We start from the raw sequence: 17,983 nt of genomic DNA, 5'->3' as shown, positions 1-17,983 counted from the left end.
CATCTTTTAGACTTAGGGGCCGGGTTGAGGAACTGGGTGATGTGGAAGGCTCCCAGGAGTGATGGGAGGGTTAGTCAGGCAATGTAGTGTTCGAGGTGAGATGCTAGTGCCTGAACTCCATCATTAGACTAGGAGCCGGGTGAGGAACTGGGTGAATGTGGAAGGCTCCCAGGAGTGATGGAGGGTTAGTTCAGGCAATGGTAGTGTTCGAGTGAGAAGCTAGGCCTGAACTCCCATCATTAGACTAGGAGCTGGGTGAGGAACTGGGTGATGTGGAAGGCTCCCAGGAGTGATGGAGGGTTAGTTCAGGCAATGTAGTGTTCGAGTGAGAAGCTAGGCCTGAACTCCATCATTAGACTAGGAGCTGGGTGAGGAACTGAGTGATGTGGAAGGCTCCCAGGAGTGATGGAAGGTTAGTTCAGGCAATGTAGTGTTCGAGTGAGAAGCTAGGCCTGAACTCCATCATTAGACTAGGAGCTGGGTGAGGAACTGAGTGATGTGGAAGGCTCCCAGGAGTGATGGAAGGTTAGTTCAGGCAATGTAGTGTTCGAGTGAGAAGCTAGGCCTGAACTCCATCATTAGACTAGGAGCCGGGTGAGGAACTGGGTGATGTGGAAGGCTCCCAGGAGTGATGGAGGGTTAGTTCAGGCAATGTAGTGTTCGAGTGAGAAGCTAGGCCTGAACTCCATCATTAGACTAGGAGCCGGGTGAGGAACTGGGTGATGTGGAAGGCTCCCAGGAGTGATGGAGGGTTAGTTCAGGCAATGTAGTGTTCGAGTGAGAAGCTAGGCCTGAACTCCATCATTAGACTAGGAGCTGGGTGAGGAACTGAGTGATGTGGAAGGCTCCCAGGAGTGATGGAAGGTTAGTTCAGGCAATGTAGTGTTCGAGTGAGAAGCTAGGCCTGAACTCCATCATTAGACTAGGAGCCGGGTGAGGAACTGGGTGATGTGGAAGGCTCCCAGGAGTGATGGAAGGTTAGTTCAGGCAATGTAGTGTTCGAGTGAGAAGCTAGGCCTGAACTCCATCATTAGACTAGGAGCCGGGTGAGGAACTGGGTGATGTGGAAGGCTCCCAGGAGTGATGGAGGGTTAGTTCAGGCAATGTAGTGTTCGAGTGAGAAGCTAGGCCTGAACTCCATCATTAGACTAGGAGCCGGGTGAGGAACTGGGTGATGTGGAAGGCTCCCAGGAGTGATGGAAGGTTAGTTCAGGCAATGTAGTGTTCGAGTGAGAAGCTAGGCCTGAACTCCATCATTAGACTAGGAGCTGGGTGAGGAACTGAGTGATGTGGAAGGCTCCCAGGAGTGATGGAAGGTTAGTTCAGGCAATGTAGTGTTCGAGTGAGAAGCTAGGCCTGAACTCCATCATTAGACTAGGAGCCGGGTGAGGAACTGGGTGATGTGGAAGGCTCCCAGGAGTGATGGAGGGTTAGTTCAGGCAATGTAGTGTTCGAGTGAGAAGCTAGGCCTGAACTCCATCATTAGACTAGGAGCTGGGTGAGGAACTGAGTGATGTGGAAGGCTCCCAGGAGTGATGGAAGGTTAGTTCAGGCAATGTAGTGTTCGAGTGAGAAGCTAGGCCTGAACTCCATCATTAGACTAGGAGCCGGGTGAGGAACTGGGTGATGTGGAAGGCTCCCAGGAGTGATGGAGGGTTAGTTCAGGCAATGTAGTGTTCGAGTGAGAAGCTAGGCCTGAACTCCATCATTAGACTAGGAGCCGGGTGAGGAACTGGGTGATGTGGAAGGCTCCCAGGAGTGATGGAGGGTTAGTTCAGGCAATGTAGTGTTCGAGTGAGAAGCTAGGCCTGAACTCCATCATTAGACTAGGAGCTGGGTGAGGAACTGAGTGATGTGGAAGGCTCCCAGGAGTGATGGAAGGTTAGTTCAGGCAATGTAGTGTTCGAGTGAGAAGCTAGGCCTGAACTCCATCATTAGACTAGGAGCCGGGTGAGGAACTGGGTGATGTGGAAGGCTCCCAGGAGTGATGGAGGGTTAGTTCAGGCAATGTAGTGTTCGAGTGAGAAGCTAGGCCTGAACTCCATCATTAGACTAGGAGCTGGGTGAGGAACTGAGTGATGTGGAAGGCTCCCAGGAGTGATGGAAGGTTAGTTCAGGCAATGTAGTGTTCGAGTGAGAAGCTAGGCCTGAACTCCATCATTAGACTAGGAGCTGGGTGAGGAACTGAGTGATGTGGAAGGCTCCCAGGAGTGATGGAAGGTTAGTTCAGGCAATGTAGTGTTCGAGTGAGAAGCTAGGCCTGAACTCCATCATTAGACTAGGAGCTGGGTGAGGAACTGAGTGATGTGGAAGGCTCCCAGGAGTGATGGAAGGTTAGTTCAGGCAATGTAGTGTTCGAGTGAGAAGCTAGGCCTGAACTCCATCATTAGACTAGGAGCCGGGTGAGGAACTGGGTGATGTGGAAGGCTCCCAGGAGTGATGGAGGGTTAGTTCAGGCAATGTAGTGTTCGAGTGAGAAGCTAGGCCTGAACTCCATCATTAGACTAGGAGCTGGGTGAGGAACTGAGTGATGTGGAAGGCTCCCAGGAGTGATGGAAGGTTAGTTCAGGCAATGTAGTGTTCGAGTGAGAAGCTAGGCCTGAACTCCATCATTAGACTAGGAGCTGGGTGAGGAACTGAGTGATGTGGAAGGCTCCCAGGAGTGATGGAGGGTTAGTTCAGGCAATGTAGTGTTCGAGTGAGAAGCTAGGCCTGAACTCCATCATTAGACTAGGAGCCGGGTGAGGAACTGGGTGATGTGGAAGGCTCCCAGGAGTGATGGAAGGTTAGTTCAGGCAATGTAGTGTTCGAGTGAGAAGCTAGGCCTGAACTCCATCATTAGACTAGGAGCCGGGTGAGGAACTGGGTGATGTGGAAGGCTCCAAGTTGTTTATCTAAGAGATAGTTCAGGCAACGTAGCATTCGAGTGGGAAACTAGGCCTGAGTTGCAATGTTAGACAAGGAGCCGGGTGAGGAACTGAGTGATGTGGAAGGCTTCACATTAGACCAGGAGCCGGGTGAGGCAGTGAGTAATGAGGAAGCCTCCAAGGTGTTTATCTAAGAGTTAGTTCAGGCAACGCTTGAGTGAGAAGCTAGGCCTGAACTCCATCATTAGACTAGGAGCCGGGTGAGGCAGTGAGTGATGAGGAAGCCTCCAAGTTGTTTATCTAAGAGTTAGTTCAGGCAACCCTTGAGTGAGAAGCTAGGCCTGAACTCCATCATTAGACTAGGAGCCGGGTGAGGCAGTGAGTGATGAGGAGGGCTCCCAGAAACTTATTTCTTTCTACCCGCAAGCAGGTGGGAAGTTGAGGGGGGGGGTCATGGGAGACATAGAGCAAGCCCGGGAGGGGGGTCGGGGGGGTCGGGAGGGGGGGTCGAAGCAGGTAAAGGTGTTTGACTTACTGATGGATGGCTTGGAGGAACTTACGCTGGTGTTTCCGCACTTTGGCATGGTCGACCTTCTTCACCAGCTTAGTGTGCTTGTAGATGAGCCACGTTTCCCTGAGTACGTTGGCCGCAGAGTTCTTCACCTGCCGGTCGTCATAATAACAACAATAATAATTATAATAATATATAGTAATATATAATAATAGTATGAATAGTAATAATAATAATAATATAAATAATATATAATATATAATAATAGTATGAATAGTAATTATATATATATATATATAATATGAATAGTAGTAATAATAATATGATAATCGTATGAATATTAATAATAATATATAATAATAGTAGGAATAGTAATAATATATATATATATAGTTAATAGTAATAACAATAATATATGATAATGGTATGAATAGTAGTAGTAATAATATAATAGTATGAATATTATTAATAGTAATATATAAGAATAGTAGGAATAGTAATTATATATAAATATATATATATAATAGTATGAATAGTAATAATAATATATAATAATAGTATGAATAGTAATAATAATAATATATAATAATAGCAGGAATAGTAATAAAATATATTAAAATAGTATGAATAGCAATAATAATAATATATAATAGTAGGAATAGTAATAATAATGTATAATAATAGTAGGAATAGTAATAACAATAATATATGATAATAATATAAATATTAATAATAATAATAATATATAATAACAGTATGAATAGTAATAATAATAATGTATAATAATAGTATGAATAGTAATAACAATAATACATGATAATAGTATGAATAGTAATATATATATATATATATGTATGAATAGTAATAATAATAATATATTATAATGGTATGAATAGTAATAATAATCTATGATAATAGTATGAATAGTAATAATAATATATAATAATAGTATGAATAGTAATAACAATAATATATAATAATAGTATGAATAGTAATAATAATAATATAAAATAATAGTATGAATAGTAATAACAATAATATATAATAATAGTATGTATAGTAATAATAATATATAATAATAGTATGAATAGTAATAACAATAATCTATGATAATAGTATGAATAGTAATAACAATAATATATAATAATAGTATGAATAGTAATAATAATAATATAAAATAATAGTATGAATAGTGATAGTAATAATAATACATGATAATAGTATGAATAGTAATAACAATAATCTATGATAATAGTATGAATAATAGTAGTAATGAAATTGTATTTATTTCCCCGGCGTAGGTGTGCTTCTTCCCGCCTTACCCGCTTGCTGAGTTGCGTGTCCATCATGAAGTTGTGCACGTGCTTCTCGGCCTTGGTGAGCTCCAGTTTCCGGGCCACCACGGCCACCACGAGGGCGGTGCAGCCGGCCCCCTGCGAGAGAGAGACGGGACCCCCGGTCAGGGCCTGCGCCTGGGCCCCCGGACCCGGCCCCGGACCCCCGCGGCCCACCCTCTGGCTGACCATGATGCCGGTGAGGAGGCAGACGCCCTTCCCGCAGTAGGTGTGGGGCACCATGTCCCCGTAGCCGATGGACAGGAAGGTGATGGAGATCAGCCACATGGCCCCCAGGAAGTTGCTCGTCACGTCCTGCTTGTCGTGGTACCTGCGCACGGAAAAGACCAACCAGACCGAGATCGGCCCCGTCAGAAACGCTAAAACCGGCGCCGGAGCCGTGTCATCCTCCCCCTCCCACTCGGAGCAGAAGCGGAAGGAGCCGTGATTTTCAGGTAATACATGGGTCTTTTAATACATTATTTTCCCATAATATTCAAGTGATAGGTGGGCCTTTTAATCCAATATTCTCCGGTGGTAGATGGGCCTTTTAATCCATTATTTCCCATTATTTCCAAGTCATAGATGGGTCTTTTAATCCATTATTTTGAGGTCTTTTAATACATTATTTTCCCATTATTTTCAGGTAGTAGATGGGTCTTTTAATACATTATTTTCAGGTCTTTTAATACATTATTTTTCCATAATATTCAAGTGATAGATGGGCCTTTTAATCCAATATTCTCCGGTGGTAGATGGGCCTTTTAATCCATTATTTCCCATTATTTTCAAGTCATAGATGGGTCTTTTAATACATTATTTTCAGGTAATAGATGGGTCTTTTAATACATTATTTTCAGGTAATAGATGGGTCTTTTAATACATTATTATCAGGTAATAGATGGGTCTTTTAATACATTATTTTGAGGTCTTTTAATACATTATTTTCCCATTATTTTCAGGTGGTAGATGGGTCTTTTAATACATTATTTTCCAGTGGTAGATGGGTCTTTTAATACATTATTTTCAGGTAATAGATGGGTCTTTTAATACATTATTATCAGGTAATAGATGGGTCTTTTAATACATTATTTTGAGGTCTTTTAATACATTATTTTCCCATTATTTTCAGGTGGTAGATGGGTCTTTTAATACATTATTTTCCAGTGGTAGATGGGTCTTTTAATACATTATTTTCAAGTGAAAGATGGGTCTTTTAATCCATTATTTCCCATTATTTTCAAGTCATAGATGGGTCTTTTAATACATTATTTTCAGGTAATAGATGGGTCTTTTAATACATTATTTTCAAGTAATAGATGGGTCTTTTAATACATTATTTTCAGCTAATAGATGGGTCTTTTAATACATTATTTTCAGGTAATAGATGGGTCTTTTAATACATTATTTTCAGGTAATAGATGGGTCTTTTAATACATTATTTTCAAGTGAAAGATGGGTCTTTTAATACATTATTTTCCCATGATTTTCAGGTGATAGATGTGTCTTTTAATCTATTATTTTCAGGCGATAAATAGGCCTTTTAATACATTATTTTCAGGTAATAGATGGGTCTTTTAATACATTATTTTCCCATAATATTCAAGTGATAGGTGGGTCTTTTAATACATTATTTTCAAGTGAAAGATGGGTCATTTAATACATTATTTTCAGGTCTTTTAATACATTATTTTCCCATAATATTCAAGTGATAGGTGGGCCTTTTAATCCAATATTCTCCGGTGGTAGATGGGCCTTTTAATCCATTATTTCCCATTATTTTCAAGTCATAGATGGGTCTTTTAATACATTATTTTCAGCTAATAGATGGGTCTTTTAATACATTATTTTGAGGTCTTTTAATACATTATTTTCCCATTATTTTCAGGTGGTAGATGGGTCTTTTAATACATTATTTTCCAGTGGTAGATGGGTCTTTTAATACATTATTTTCCAGTGAAAGATGGGTCTTTTAATACATTATTTTCAGGTCTTTTAATACATTATTTTCCCATTATTTTCAGGTGGTAGATGGGTCTTTTAATACATTATTTTCCAATGGTAGATGGGTCTTTTAATACATTGTTTCCCATTATTTTCAAGTCATACATGGGTCTTTTAATACATTATTTTCAGGCAATAAATGGGTCTTTTAATACATTATTTTCCCATTATTTTCAGGCCATAGATGGGTCTTTTAATACATTATTTCCAAGTGATAGATGGGTCTTTTAATACATTATTTTCAGGTGATTGATGGGATTTTAATATATTATTTTCAGGTCATTTAATACATTGTTTTCCTATTATTTTCAGGCTATAGATTGGCCTTTTAATACTTTATTTTCAGGCAATAAATGGGCCTTTTAATACATGATTTTCAGGCAATAGATGGGTCTTTTAATACATTATTTTCAGGTAATAGATGGGTCTTTTAATATATTATTTTCCCATAATATTCAAGTGATAGGTGGGCCTTTTAATCCAATATTCTCCGGTGGTAGATGGGCCTTTTAATCCATTATTTCCCATTATTTTCAAGTCATAGATGGGTCTTTTAATACATTATTTTCAGCTAATAGATGGGTCTTTTAATACATTATTTTCAGGTGATAGATGGGTCTTTTAATACATTATTTTCAGGTCTTTTAATACATTATTTTCCCATGATTTTCAGGTGATAGATGGGTCTTTTAATCTATTATTTTCAGGCGATAAATAGGCCTTTTAATACATTATTTTCAGGTAATAGATGGGTCTTTTAATACATTATTTTCCCATAATATTCAAGTGATAGGTGGGTCTTTTAATACATTATTTTCAAGTGAAAGATGGGTCATTTAATACATTATTTTTAGGTCTTTTAATACATTATTTTCCCATAATATTCAAGTGATAGGTGGGCCTTTTAATCCAATATTCTCCGGTGGTAGATGGGTCTTTTAATCCATTATTTCCCATTATTTTCAAGTCATAGATGGGTCTTTTAATACATTATTTTCAGCTAATAGATGGGTCTTTTAATACATGATTTTCAGGTCTTTTAATACATTATTTTCCCATGATTTTCAGGTGATAGATGGGTCTTTTAATCTATTATTTTCAGGCGATAAATAGGCCTTTTAATACATTATTTTCAGGTAATAGATGGGTCTTTTAATACATTATTTTCAGGTAATAGATGGGTCTTTTAATATATTATTTTCAGGCGATAAATAGGCCTTTTAATACATTATTTTCAGGTAATAGATGGGTCTTTTCATACATTATTTTCAGGTGATTGATGGGTCTTTTAATACATTATTTTGAGGTCTTTTAATACATTATTTCCCCATAATTTTCAGGTGATAGACAGGTCTTTTAATACATTATTTTCCGGTGAGAGATTGGTCTTTTAATACATTATTTTCAGGTAATAAATGGGTCTTTTAATATATTATTTTCAAGTGAAAGATGGGTCATTTAATACATCATTTTCAGGTCTTTTAATACATTATTATCCCATGATTTTCAGGTGATAGATGGGTCATTTAATACATTATTTTCAGGTCTTTTAATACATTATTTTCCCATTATTTTCAGGTAATAGATGGGTCTTTTAATCCAATATTCTCCGGTGGTAGATGGGTCTTTTAATACATTATTTCCCATTATTTTCAAGTCATGGATAAGTCTTTTAATACATTATTTTCAGGTAATAAATGGGTCTTTTAATACATTATTTTCAGGCCTTTTAATACATTATTTTCCCATTATTTTCAAGTCATAGATGGGTCTTTTAATACATTATTTTAAGAGGATAGATGGGTCCTTTAATACATTATTTCCCCATAATTTCCAAGTGGTAGATGGGCCTTTTAATACATTGTTTTCCCATTATTTTCAGGGATATTTCCGGGCTCCTTCCGCTCTTCCGTCTTTGGGACAAGCACAATCATAACCAAAGAAACCCGGGCGACGGCCAAATCTCAGCCAATCCGCTCCTGGTTTTGCTCCGAACTTTTCCAGCGGAAGGATCTATCCAATGGAGAGGACCTTGGATAGATTTAAAGGGCCGGTACAAACTGATGTGCCTTTTTTGGGGGGGGCGGGGAAGCCGAGGTGTTGTAGTCCATCGCAACATGGGAGGCATGCGTTGCGGTTTCGGATCATGCGCAAGGAAGGAGAGGAAGAGTGACAAGGCCAGGCGAGGTCAAGCAAGGACGTCAACACAGCTTTGGCGCCCTTCCGCAGCGAATCCGGACCCGGACCCGGACCCGGACCCAGATGGAGCATGCCCACCCACCACTGCACAGGACTCACAGTTTGTCCCTACGAGAAGCAGAGCAGGTACGAGAGGAGGAGGAGGAGGAGGAGACAAACAACAGCACGGTTACGGAGGTAGGACTGAGAGAGTGTTGAGACAGTTAGATAGACAAATAATAGATAGGACAGAGATACAAGATAGGACGGAGATAGTGAGATGGAGAAAAAATAGGACTGAGATACAAGAGAGGACGGAGATAGGTAGAAAAATAATAGGACTGGGATAAAAGATAGGACGGAGATAGACAAATAATAGATAGGACGGAGGTATGTAGAAAAATAATAGATAGGACTGAGATACAAGATAGGATGGAGATAGATGGAGAAAAAATAGATAGGACTGAGATACGAGATAGGACAGAGAGACAAATAATAGATAGGACTGAGATACAAGATAGGACGGAGATAGTGAGATAGAGAAATAATAGATAGGACTGAGATACGAGATAGGACGGAAATAGTGAGATGGAGAAAAAATAGGACTGAGATACAAGAGAGGACGGAGATAGGTAGAAAAATAATAGGACTGGGATAAAAGATAGGACGGAGATAGACAAATAATAGATAGGACGGAGGTATGTAGAAAAATAATAGATAGGACTGAGATACAAGATAGGACGGAGATAGTGAGATAGAGAAATAATAGATAGGACAGAGATACAAGATAGGACGGAGATAGTGAGATGGAGAAAAAATAGGACTGAGATACAAGAGAGGACGGAGATAGGTAGAAAAATAATAGGACTGGGATAAAAGATAGGACGGAGATAGACAAATAATAGATAGGACGGAGGTATGTAGAAAAATAATAGATAGGACTGAGATACAAGATAGGACGGAGATAGTGAGATAGAGAAATAATAGATAGGACAGAGATACAAGATAGGACGGAGATAGTGAGATGGAGAAAAAATAGGACTGAGATACAAGAGAGGACGGAGATAGGTAGAAAAATAATAGGACTGGGATAAAAGATAGGACGGAGATAGACAAATAATAGATAGGACGGAGGTATGTAGAAAAATAATAGATAGGACTGAGATACAAGATAGGACGGAGATAGTGAGATAGAGAAATAATAGATAGGACAGAGATACAAGATAGGACGGAGATAGTGAGATGGAGAAAAAATAGGACTGAGATACAAGAGAGGACGGAGATAGGTAGAAAAATAATAGGACTGGGATAAAAGATAGGACGGAGATAGACAAATAATAGATAGGACGGAGGTATGTAGAAAAATAATAGATAGGACTGAGATACAAGATAGGATGGAGATAGATGGAGAAAAAATAGATAGGACTGAGATACGAGATAGGACAGAGAGACAAATAATAGATAGGACTGAGATACAAGATAGGACGGAGATAGTGAGATGGAGAAATGATAGATAGGATACAAGACAGGACAGAGATAGAGAAAAAAATCGATAGGACTGAGATACAAGATAGGACGGAGATAGTGAGATGGAGAAATGATAGATAGGACTGAGATACAAGACAGGACAGAGATAGAGAAAAAAATCGATAGGACTGAGATACAAGATAGGACGGAGATAGTGAGATGGAGAAATGATAGATAGGACTGAGATACAAGACAGGACAGAGATAGAGAAAAAAATCGATAGGACTGAGATACAAGATAGGACGGAGATAGTGAGATAGAGAAATAATAGATAGGACTGAGATACAAGATAGGATGGAGATAGATGGAGAAAAAATAGATAGGACTGAGATATGAGATAGGACAGAGAGACAAATAATAGATAGGACGGAGGTATGTAGAAAAATAATAGATAGGACTGAGATACAAGATAGGACGGAGATAGTGAGATAGAGAAATAATAGATAGGACTGAGATACAAGATAGGATGGAGATAGTGAGATAGAGAAATGATAGATAGGACTGAGATACAAGATAGGACGGAGATAGTGAGATAGAGAAATGATAGATAGGACTGAGATACAAGATAGGATGGAGATAGTGAGATAGAGAAATGATAGATAGGACTGAGATACAAGACAGGACAGAGATAGAGAAAAAAATCGATAGGACTGAGATACAAGATAGGACGGAGATAGTGAGATAGAGAAATAATAGATAGGACTGAGATACAAGATAGGATGGAGATAGTGAGATAGAGAAATAATAGATAGGACTGAGATACTAGATAGGACTGAGATGCAAGATAGGACGGAGATAGACAGAGAAATAATATATAGAACTGAGATACAAGATAGGATGGAGATAGACAAATAATAGATAGGACTGAGATACAAGATAGGACGGAGATAGAAAAATAATAGGACTGGGATAAAAGATAGGACGGAGATAGACAAATAATAGATAGGACGGAGGTATGTAGAAAAATAATAGATAGGACTGAGATACAAGATAGGATGGAGATAGTGAGATGGAGAAATGATAGGACTGAGATACAAGAGAGGCCAGAGAGAGTGAGATGTTGGCTAGGACTGTTGGGACGGACCTCTCGCAGACGCGGACGGTCCATGCGGCGATGATCCAGGAGGAGATGCTGAAGACGAGGAGGACGGTCCCGGGGCAGATGGTCATGAGGGTCTTCATGACGAAGCGGGTGTTGAAGTTGATCTTGTTGAGGGCGCCGATGCTGCGGGAGGAGGCGTCGGTGAAGAGCTTGCTGTGGAGGAGCATGACGCGCCCAATCAGGTAGAGGCGCAGGAACATGGGGATGGAGAGCACCACGTCCACGTCGGTCTGGGCCTCGGAGGTGCTGTAGCTGAAGGCCAGGCGGGCCGTCCAGGTGAAGAAGTACTGGCCCGGCACCGGGTGCACCGCGCACACCAGCAGCTCCAGGCCAATGAAGAAGATGCGCTCGTAGGTCATGGCGATGCGCCAGTCGTCCGCCCCGTTGTCCACCATGAAGAGCTGAGGTAGCCAGGAAAAGGACATCAAATGCAGTAGTATTATTATTATTATTATTATTAGATTAATCACATTATTATTAGTATTAGTATTATGACACAGCAAACAAGATAGATATGCTGGATTTCATTTCACAAAATCACAAGTCAAACACTTCCCAAGTGTCTAGGACTGTGTGATGTATTATTATTATTATTATTATTATTATTATTATTATTATTATGACACAGCAAACAAGGTAGATATGCTGGATTTCATTTCACAAAATCACAGGTTGAACACTTCCCAAGTGTCTAGGACTGTGTGATGTATTATTATTATTATTATTATTATTATTATTATTATTACGACACAGCAAACAAGATAGACATGCTGGATTTCGTATCACAAAATCACAAGTCAAACACTTCCCAAGTGTCTAGGACTGTGGGATGTATTATTATTATTCTTATTATTATTATATTGTTATTGTTATATAGTACGGATATACTATTACTATAAAATATGGATTTATTATTTTATTATGACACAGCAAACAAGATAGACATGCTGGATTTCGCGTCACAAAATCACAAGTTGAACTCTTCCCAAGTGTCTAGGACTGTGTGATGTATTATTATTATTATTATTATTATTTTATTTTATGACACAGCAAACATGATAGACATGCTGGAATTCGTATCACAAAATCACAAGTTGAACACTTCCCAAGTGTCTAGGACTGTGTGATTATTATTATTATTATTATTATTATTATTATTATTATTATTATTATTATTATTATTATGACACAGCAAACAAGACAGATCTGCTGGATTTCATTTCACAAAATCACAAGTCAAACACTTCCCAAGTGTCTAGGACTGTGTGATGTATTATTATTATTATTATTATTATTATTATTATTATTATTATTATGACACAGCAAACAAGATAGACATGCTGGATTTCGTGTCACAAAATCACATGTTGAACACTTCCCAAGTGTCTAGGACTGTGTGATTAATCACATTATTATTATTATTATTATTATTATTATTATTATTATTATTATTATTATTGTATCCTCCACAACTTTTTAGTTGTTATTGTTGTTATTATTATATTCTCTACGGCCCCTCTTTTCAGTTGGTGGTATGATGATGATGATGACAGTGATGATGATGATGATGATGATTTTCTCTACCACACACTTTTTAGTTGTTGTTGTTATTGTTATTATTATATCCTCTGCGGCCCCTCTTTTTAGTTGGTGGTATGATGATGATGATGATGATTATTATTATTTTCTCTACCGCCCACTTTTTAGTTGATGTTGTTGTCGTTATTATTATTATTATTATATCCTCTCCGGCCTCTCTTTTTAGTTGTTGTTGTTGTTATTATTATATTCTCTGCGGCCCCTCTTTTTAGTTGGTGGTATGATGATGATGATGATGATGATGATTATTTTCTCTACCGCCCACTTTTTAGTTGATGTTGTTGTCGTTATTATTATTATTATTATATCCTCTCCGGCCTCTCTTTTTAGTTGTTGTTGTTGTTATTATTATATTCTCTGCGGCCCCTCTTTTTAGTTGGTGGTATGATGATGATGATGATGATGATTATTATTTTCTCTACCGCCCACTTTTTAGTTGATGTTGTTGTCGTTATTATTATTATTATTATATCCTCTCCGGCCTCTCTTTTTAGTTGTTGTTGTTGTTGTTGTTGTTGTTGTTGTTGTTGTTACCTGTATCTCCCGGGCGTGGTACATGATGATGAGTCCCAAGAGGATGATGGTGGACAAGCTGATAAGGCATTTCAGGGCAAAGGAATAGGAAGACTCCTGCTCGAAGGAGAAAGAGGGTCAGACCAGATCTCGCATCTATTGATCCATCCCAATCCGATCATATCTCTATGTATTTCTCTATTGGTCTATCTCAGTCCTATCTGTCACCTATTGATCTCTCCCAATCCTATCCCATATCTATTGATCTCTCCCAATCCTGTCCCATATCTATTGATTGGTCCCAATCCTATCACATATCTTTCGATCTATTGATCTATCTCAGTCCTATCTGCTATGTATTGATCTATCTCGATCCTATCTGCTGTGTATTGATCTAGCTCAGTCCTATCTGTTATGTATTGATTTATCTCAATCCTATCTGCTGTGTATTGATCTATCAGTCCTATCTGTTATGTATTGATCTATCCCAGTCCTATCACATATCTATTGATCTATCTCAGTCCTATCTGCTATGTATTGATCTCTCCCAATCCTATCATATATCTATTGATCTATCTTGGTCCTATCTGTTATGTATTGATCTCTCCCAATCCTATCACATATCTATTGATCTATCCTGATCCTATTACATATCTATTGATCTGTCTCAGTCCTGTCTGCTATCTATTGATCTCTCCCAATCCTATCACATATCTATTGATCTATCTCAATCCTATCTGCTATGTATTGATCGGTCTCAATCCTATTTGCTGTGTATTGATCTATCTCAGTCCTATCACATATCTATTGATCTATCTCAGTCCTATCTGCTATGTATTGATCTAGCTCAGTCCTACCTGTTATGTATTGATCTATCTTGATCCTATCATATATCTATTGATCTATTGATCTATCTCGACCCTATCTCCCATCTATTGATCTATCTCGATACTATCTATCTGTTGATTGGCGTCTCTTCTGCCTGGGCGGCACCCACCTTGGTGTAGACCCCCCAGGAGAGCTCGGTCTCGGTGACCATGACCACGATGCCGAACATGCCGAAGATGAGGGCGTAGTCGCTGAGGCGCTTGCGCTTCTCGAAGAGGGCCCTCCGGTGCCCCAGCCGGTAGCCCACGTTCTGGCTCTTCTTGGGGGGCCGCCCGGGGGCCTGGGCGCAGGGCTGCCGCTCGTGGTGCTGCTCCTCCTCCTCCTCCTCCTCCTCCTCCTCCTCCTCCCGGGGGGCCCCCGGGGAGACCACCACCTCCAGGCGGGGGGGTTGGGCGGGGGCTGCGGGCGGGGGCTCATGGGGCCGGCGGGGGGCGGCGGGGGGGCCGGGGGCGCTCAGGCCGCTCAGCGGGCGCACGACCCCTCCGTTGTAGCGGCAGCTGCTCATGGCGATCTCCGCAAAGGGGCCCGGGTGCGCGGGGGCGGCGGCGGCGGCGGCGGCGCAACGGAGTCCCGCATGGCTCAGGCTCCGCGGGTCAGCATGCGCCTGCAAGCGGGGGAAAGAAGAAGAACATGACTCCGCGCCGGGCTCTAGTCCGAACTTTACAGGGGGAGATCTCTCTAGAACGAGTCCTGTCTTGTATCTCAGTTCTATCTAATTTTTTACTCTATCTCTGTCCTATCTTGTATCTCAGTCCTATCTAATTTTTTACTCTATCTCTGTCCTATCTTGTATCTCAGTCCTATCTATTTTTACTCTATCTCCGTCCTATCTTGTATCTCAGTCCTATCTATTTTTACTCCATCTCTGTCCTATCTTGTATCTCAGTCCTATCTATTTTTACTCTATCTCTGTCCTATCTTGTATCTCAGTCCTATCTATTTTTACTCTATCTCTGTCCTATCTTGTATCTCAGTCCTATCTATTTTTTTCTCTATCTCGGTCCTATCTTGTATCTCAGTCCTATCTATTTTTACTCTATCTCCGTCCTATCTTGTATCTCAGTCCTATCTATTTTTACTCTATCTCCGTCCTATCTTGTATCTCAGTCCTATCTATTTTTACTCTATCTCCGTCCTATCTTGTATCTCAGTCCTATCTATTTTTACTCTATCTCTGTCCTATCTTGTATCTCAGTCCTATCTATTTTTACTCTATCTCCGTCCTATCTTGTATCTCAGTCCTATCTATTTTTACTCTATCTCTGTCCTATCTTGTATCTCAGTCCTATCTATTTTTTACTCTATCTCGGTCCTATCTTGTATCTCAGTCCTATCTATTTTTACTCTATCTCCATCCTATCTTGTATCTCAGTCCTATCTATTTTTACTCTATCTCCATCCTATCTTGTATCTCAGTCCTATCTATTTTTTTCTCTATCTCGGTCCTATCTTGTATCTCAGTCCTATCTATTTTTTACTCTATCTCGGTCCTATCTTGTATCTCAGTCCTATCTATTTTTACTCTATCTCCATCCTATCTTGTATCTCAGTCCTATCTATTTTTACTCTATCTCCATCCTATCTTGTATCTCAGTCCTATCTATTTTTACTCTATCTCCATCCTATCTTGTATCTCAGTCCTATCTATTTTTACTCTATCTCCATCCTATCTTGTATCTCAGTCCTATCTATTTTTTTCTCTATCTCGGTCCTATCTTGTATCTCAGTCCTATCTATTTTTTACTCTATCTCGGTCCTATCTTGTATCTCAGTCCTATCTATTTTTACTCTATCTCCGTCCTATCTTGTATCTCAGTCCTATCTATTTTTTTTTTCTCTATCTCGGTCCTATCTTGTATCTCAGTCCTATCTATTTTTACTCTATCTCTGTCCTATCTTGTATCTCAGTCCTATCTATTTTTACTCTATCTCTGTCCTATCTTGTATCTCAGTCCTATCTATTTTTTTCTCTATCTCGGTCCTATCTTGTATCTCAGTCCTATCTATTTTTACTCTATCTCCGTCCTATCTTGTATCTCAGTCCTATCTATTTTTACTCTATCTCAGTCCTATCTTGTATCTCAGTCCTATCTAATTTTTTTCTCTGTCTCTGTCCTATCTTGTATCTCAGTCCTATCTATTTTTTCCTCTATCTCCGTCCTATCTTGTATCTCAGTCCTATCTATTTTTACTCTATCTCAGTCCTATCTTGTATCTCAGTCCTATCTAATTTTTTTCTCTGTCTCTGTCCTATCTTGTATCTCAGTCCTATCTATTTTTTCCTCTATCTCAGTCCTATCTTGTATCTCAGTCCTATCTAATTTTTTTCTCTGTCTCTGTCCTATCTTGTATCTCAGTCCTATCTATTTTTTCCTCTATCTCAGTCCTATCTTGTATCTCAGTCCTATCTATTTTTTACTCTATCTCGGTCCTATCTTGTATCTCAGTCCTATCTATTTTTTCCTCTATCTCAGTCCTATCTTGTATCTCAGTCCTATCTAATTTTTTTCTCTGTCTCTGTCCTATCTTGTATCTCAGTCCTATCTATTTTTTTCTCTATCTCCGTCCTATCTTGTATCTCAGTCCTATCTATTTTTACTCTATCTCGGTCCTATCTTGTATCTCAGTCCTATCTATTTTTTACTCTATCTCCGTCCTATCTTGTATCTCAGTCCTATCTATTTTTACTCTATCTCGGTCCTATCTTGTATCTCAGTCCTATCTATTTTTTTTTCTCTATCTCGGTCCTATCTTGTATCTCAGTCCTATCTATTTTTTTCTCTATCTCGGTCCTATCTTGTATCTCAGTCCTATCTATTTTTTTTTCTCTATCTCGGTCCTATCTTGTATCTCAGTCCTATCTAATTTTTTTCTCTGTCTCTGTCCTATCTTGTATCTCAGTCCTATCTATTTTTTCCTCTATCTCAGTCCTATCTTGTATCTCAGTCCTATCTAATTTTTTTCTCTGTCTCTGTCCTATCTTGTATCTCAGTCCTATCTATTTTTTTCTCTATCTCCGTCCTATCTTGTATCTCAGTCCTATCTATTTTTACTCTATCTCGGTCCTATCTTGTATCTCAGTCCTATCTATTTTTTTCTCTATCTCCGTCCTATCTTGTATCTCAGTCCTATCTATTTTTACTCTATCTCGGTCCTATCTTGTATCTCAGTCCTATCTATTTTTTACTCTATCTCCGTCCTATCTTGTATCTCAGTCCTATCTATTTTTACTCTATCTCGGTCCTATCTTGTATCTCAGTCCTATCTATTTTTTTTTCTCTATCTCGGTCCTATCTTGTATCTCAGTCCTATCTATTTTTTTCTCTATCTCGGTCCTATCTTGTATCTCAGTCCTATCTATTTTTTTTTCTCTATCTCGGTCCTATCTTGTATCTCAGTCCTATCTATTTTTTTCTCTATCTCGGTCCTATCTTGTATCTCAGTCCTATCTATTTTTTCT

At 39.2% G+C, this 17,983-nt stretch overlaps 1 protein-coding gene and 1 long non-coding RNA gene across 2 annotated transcripts in view; one reads left to right on the top strand and one right to left on the bottom strand.

Annotated features, from left to right (window-relative positions):
* The window catches only part of kcnn1 (potassium calcium-activated channel subfamily N member 1), a 34,466-nt gene that overhangs the window by 5,185 nt on the left and 11,298 nt on the right, over nucleotides 1-17,983 (bottom strand). The window contains exons 4-9 of the mRNA XM_062959571.1: nucleotides 14,633-15,127; nucleotides 13,657-13,752; nucleotides 11,506-11,924; nucleotides 4,902-5,043; nucleotides 4,701-4,811; nucleotides 3,403-3,530 (exon numbers count right to left, since the gene is read on the bottom strand). Coding sequence (XP_062815641.1) covers nucleotides 3,403-3,530; nucleotides 4,701-4,811; nucleotides 4,902-5,043; nucleotides 11,506-11,924; nucleotides 13,657-13,752; nucleotides 14,633-15,028 — 1,292 coding nt within the window. The 5' untranslated portion in view covers nucleotides 15,029-15,127. The remainder of the gene's footprint in view (nucleotides 1-3,402; nucleotides 3,531-4,700; nucleotides 4,812-4,901; nucleotides 5,044-11,505; nucleotides 11,925-13,656; nucleotides 13,753-14,632; nucleotides 15,128-17,983) is intronic.
* Nucleotides 5,029-11,287, top strand: LOC134293082 (uncharacterized). Its single transcript, XR_010000127.1, has 3 exons — nucleotides 5,029-5,167; nucleotides 8,599-10,793; nucleotides 10,824-11,287. It is a non-coding gene; the product is annotated as an uncharacterized LOC134293082 (long non-coding RNA).

This window comes from Anolis carolinensis, unplaced genomic scaffold, assembly GCF_035594765.1.
Source record: "Anolis carolinensis isolate JA03-04 unplaced genomic scaffold, rAnoCar3.1.pri scaffold_7, whole genome shotgun sequence".
Taxonomy (NCBI): domain Eukaryota; kingdom Metazoa; phylum Chordata; class Lepidosauria; order Squamata; family Dactyloidae; genus Anolis; species Anolis carolinensis.
This window is presented reverse-complemented; position numbering and strand designations above follow the sequence as displayed.